This window comes from Lolium rigidum, chromosome 1 (assembly GCF_022539505.1).
Source record: "Lolium rigidum isolate FL_2022 chromosome 1, APGP_CSIRO_Lrig_0.1, whole genome shotgun sequence".
NCBI lineage: Eukaryota > Viridiplantae > Streptophyta > Magnoliopsida > Poales > Poaceae > Lolium > Lolium rigidum.
Window position 1 is genome coordinate 36,122,948 of NC_061508.1, and position 3,364 is coordinate 36,126,311.

At 42.9% G+C, this 3,364-nt stretch overlaps 1 protein-coding gene across 1 annotated transcript; it reads left to right on the forward strand.

Annotated features, from left to right (window-relative positions):
* Positions 1-307: 307 nt before the first annotated feature.
* On the forward strand, positions 308-2,750 carry LOC124671072 (stem 28 kDa glycoprotein-like). The gene is made up of 2 exons (XM_047207510.1): positions 308-711; positions 2,197-2,750. Exons 1-2 carry the CDS (start codon positions 308-310, stop codon positions 2,579-2,581), a joined length of 789 nt encoding a protein of 262 aa, XP_047063466.1. The 3' UTR covers positions 2,582-2,750.
* The last annotated feature ends 614 nt before the right edge of the window (positions 2,751-3,364 follow it).

Below are 3,364 nucleotides of genomic sequence, written 5' to 3' on the forward strand. Positions count from 1 at the left end.
GCATATCTTACTTGCTGGCTCTCTATCCAACTGATTGATGTTCACAAGCTGACACTGCCGTAGAGAGAAAAATATGAATATATCAATGTAGATTGATCTGCCTGGTACACGCGCAGCTCGATCGAATCACATTTTTGCAGCTCGCGTGTTCCACGCCCTGAATGGCTGAATGCGACCCCGCCGATGCCCCCACCTTTGCTAATTTGTCTTTGTCAAGCTCACATATGACACACCCTGTAGCCATCCTATTTAAAAGGCTAACCGCACACACTAGTCTGGACATTGCAGCCCAAGAGCAGCTCCTACAATGGCCATGGCTAGGATGCTCCTCCTCCTCGTCGCCATGGCTCTACTGGGCTCCTGCAGCGCTTCGGAGCTAACGGGAGCGCCGGTCATCCACCCGTTGCGGCAGCTGCTTGGCTCCGGCAGGGAGCTGGCGAGCCGCGGCGGCGTGCCGTGCGACAGCTGGATGCTCGGCGTCGAGGCCCACAACGTGAGGGACTGGAAGACGGTCCCGGCCAACTGCGAGGGCTACGTCGGGCACTACATGCTCGGCAGCCACTACCGCCGGGACTCCAAGGTCGTCGTCGACGAGGCCCTCGCCTACGCCGAGACCCTCAAGCTCGCCGGCAAAGGCAAGGAGGTGTGGGTGTTCGACATCGACGAGACCACCCTCTCCAACCTCCCCTACTACGCCAAGCACGGCTTCGGGTACGCACTTTACTTGCTTTATTTTTGCTATTTTTGTAGCTGCATTTGAGCAGGGACTTGCACTTATCTTATTATCATTTAGATAAAGAATAAAATCTGACTACACCTTGTAGAAAATTACTCGGAAAATATGCTTAACACGACAGCACCATAAGCGTCTGTAGCACCGGATCTCTCATAGATAAAAAATAGGGGGGAAATATATTAAACTTGAAGTGAAAAAATAGTATGGTTTGGACATGATAGTCATCAGAAAACACACGGACGGGCAATAGGACCTGTCAATGACGAACAAGACAATTATGCAAGTAAAGAGATAGTGACAACTGCGTCGAAAAAAGGTTGTATCGACAAAAACAATAAAGCTGAGCTGTTGCATAGGACTGTACATGCTGGGTTGAGGAGTGGGATACGATGGAACTAAAAAAGTTGCAAGTCTGACACCGTTTGGTCCATATCAAACAGTGCCGCGTGATCCAGACGGCGAGTTCATGTCGGTATTATGTATTTGGTAGTATTACTTTATATACCCTCTACTTGGTCACCTTATCATTAATTGGTCTCTGGTTCGTCGACAACAGCATGCTCATGCACGTGCTTACGTACAGAGCAAGCAACTAAAAACATACATATCGAAATCATTCTTCCAACCAAAAATATCACGCGGAAAGTGTCTTTGACACATAGGCACCAATGCTCTCCTCACTTTTTAGATTTTTAAAAATTTTAAAATCTTATGTTTCTAAGTCTCAAAAAATTATAACGTTAAATATATAGAAAGATATATACGAGTGCGGTGTATGCAAAAAAAAAAACTTACGTTAAAAGTACTTTTTATTTTGAACAATATAAAAAATACAAATTTCTCACAGTAAATGGTAGTAAAATAGTATTACAATAGTGTATCCCTTTGTTAGAAATTTATTGTTGTTGTATTTCCCAAAATTTAAAGTATTTTTTACCGGGACTTTTTTGTATACACTTCTGATGAACATATCTATCTACATATTTAACGCCATAATTTCTGAAAACATAAAAGTGTGAGGTTTTGAAATTTTCAAAAAGCGGAAAGTGGAGGGAGCATTAGTACCCGTGTGCACCAAATCCCTGCCATCAAAGAGTTCTTTTATTGTGCATATATAATGCTTATTTATTTTCCTACATTGCATCGTATTCTCCAGTAGGGTGCTTAGTCACAATAATTTTAGATACAAATAAAAAGTTTTAACACATGAATGATTGATCTGCTTCATTTTCAAGGGTTTGCTAGTTACTTTTTTAAAACCTCGTGCCAAAACTTTCTATAAATGAATTTAACTTAACGTGCTATGCACGTACCGGTGTACTAGTAACTGTGAAGTTACTCTGTTACAAACAAAGATCATGGTCATGTTTTAGTAAGAACTGTATATGCAGACATGTATGTAATGTTATTGTTAAAATGTGGCGTTAATCCATTGTTTCGTGTAATGTATACGCACGCAGGACTAAGCCGTTCAACGCGACGAGCTTCAACGCGTACGTCCTGGAGGGGAGCGCGCTTGCCCTGCCGGAGACGAAGCGGCTGTACAAGAAGCTGCTGTCGATGGGCGTGAAGCCGGTGCTGCTCACGGGCCGGACCGAGGACCAGAGGGCCATCACCATCGCCAACCTCCTCCACCAGGGCTTCTCCGGGTGGATGAACCTACTGCTCAAGCAGCCCGGGTTCAAGGGCTCCGCCGTCGCGTACAAATCCGGCGAGAGGCAGAAGCTGCAGGACGCCGGGTATGTCATCGTCGGCAACATCGGCGACCAGTGGAGCGACATCCTCGGCGCGCCAGAGGGCACCCGCACCTTCAAGCTGCCTGACCCCATGTACTACATCGGCTAGATCAGCTCTTGATTGCTCGTGATGATTGATGAACAAGCTACTAGCTCCATGCTCCTGTATGCATGCTTCATTAATAAAAGTAGATCGCATCAACTTTTGCTTGGCTAATTTCCTTAGCTGGGGAGTTAATTAATAGACTCATGAAATAGTCCGTCCTCATTTGGATCTTGTACAGACCTGCGCAAGTGTTAAACTGGCCTTGTGAGTTGTGACTGCAAGATAATGCAATTCAAATGATTCGGCTTGACTCTAGACCTCGTGCTCTAAAAAAATACCAATGCCTAATAAGATGATATTTTAAGAAATGAGTTATGCTACTAAGCATAATCAGGACATGTTTTATTGGTTTAAGTTGTTGTTTCCCCTTCTTTGTGTATTTTTACCCTTGAGTTATATATATAGACTCAATTTTAGGGTATTTTATAATTCATTCAAAGTGATTTGAAATGTCTGTAAGAATTTGATTATTTTCATGATTTCAAGGTTTGAAATCATGTTTGGCGCAAATATCATAGTTTTTGGAAAAACTTTTATCTATTTTGAATCATTGTCAAAATGACCATTCGGCTCATAAGTCTGGCCATAGTGCGAGTATCTTAGGTAGTATTATGCAACTTAGGCCCACAAAAATCTGATGTGGCATCTAATTAAGGGGGGGAGATAGGATTAGAGTAACATAGGCAGATACTGTATCATAACGTATGTTAAGAGAAAAGTTAATGCCAAATAGATCTTGTACATTGATTTACATTGAGATTCTACAAAATAATAAATTTATAAGAT

Coding starts and splice junctions, on each gene's coding strand:
- LOC124671072 (XM_047207510.1), top strand. CDS start 308: ATGGCCATGGCTAGGATGCTCCTCCTCCTCGTCGCCATGGCTCTACTG. Junction 712..2,196: donor TACGCCAAGCACGGCTTCGG/GTACGCACTTTA, acceptor ATACGCACGCAG/GACTAAGCCGTTCAACGCGA.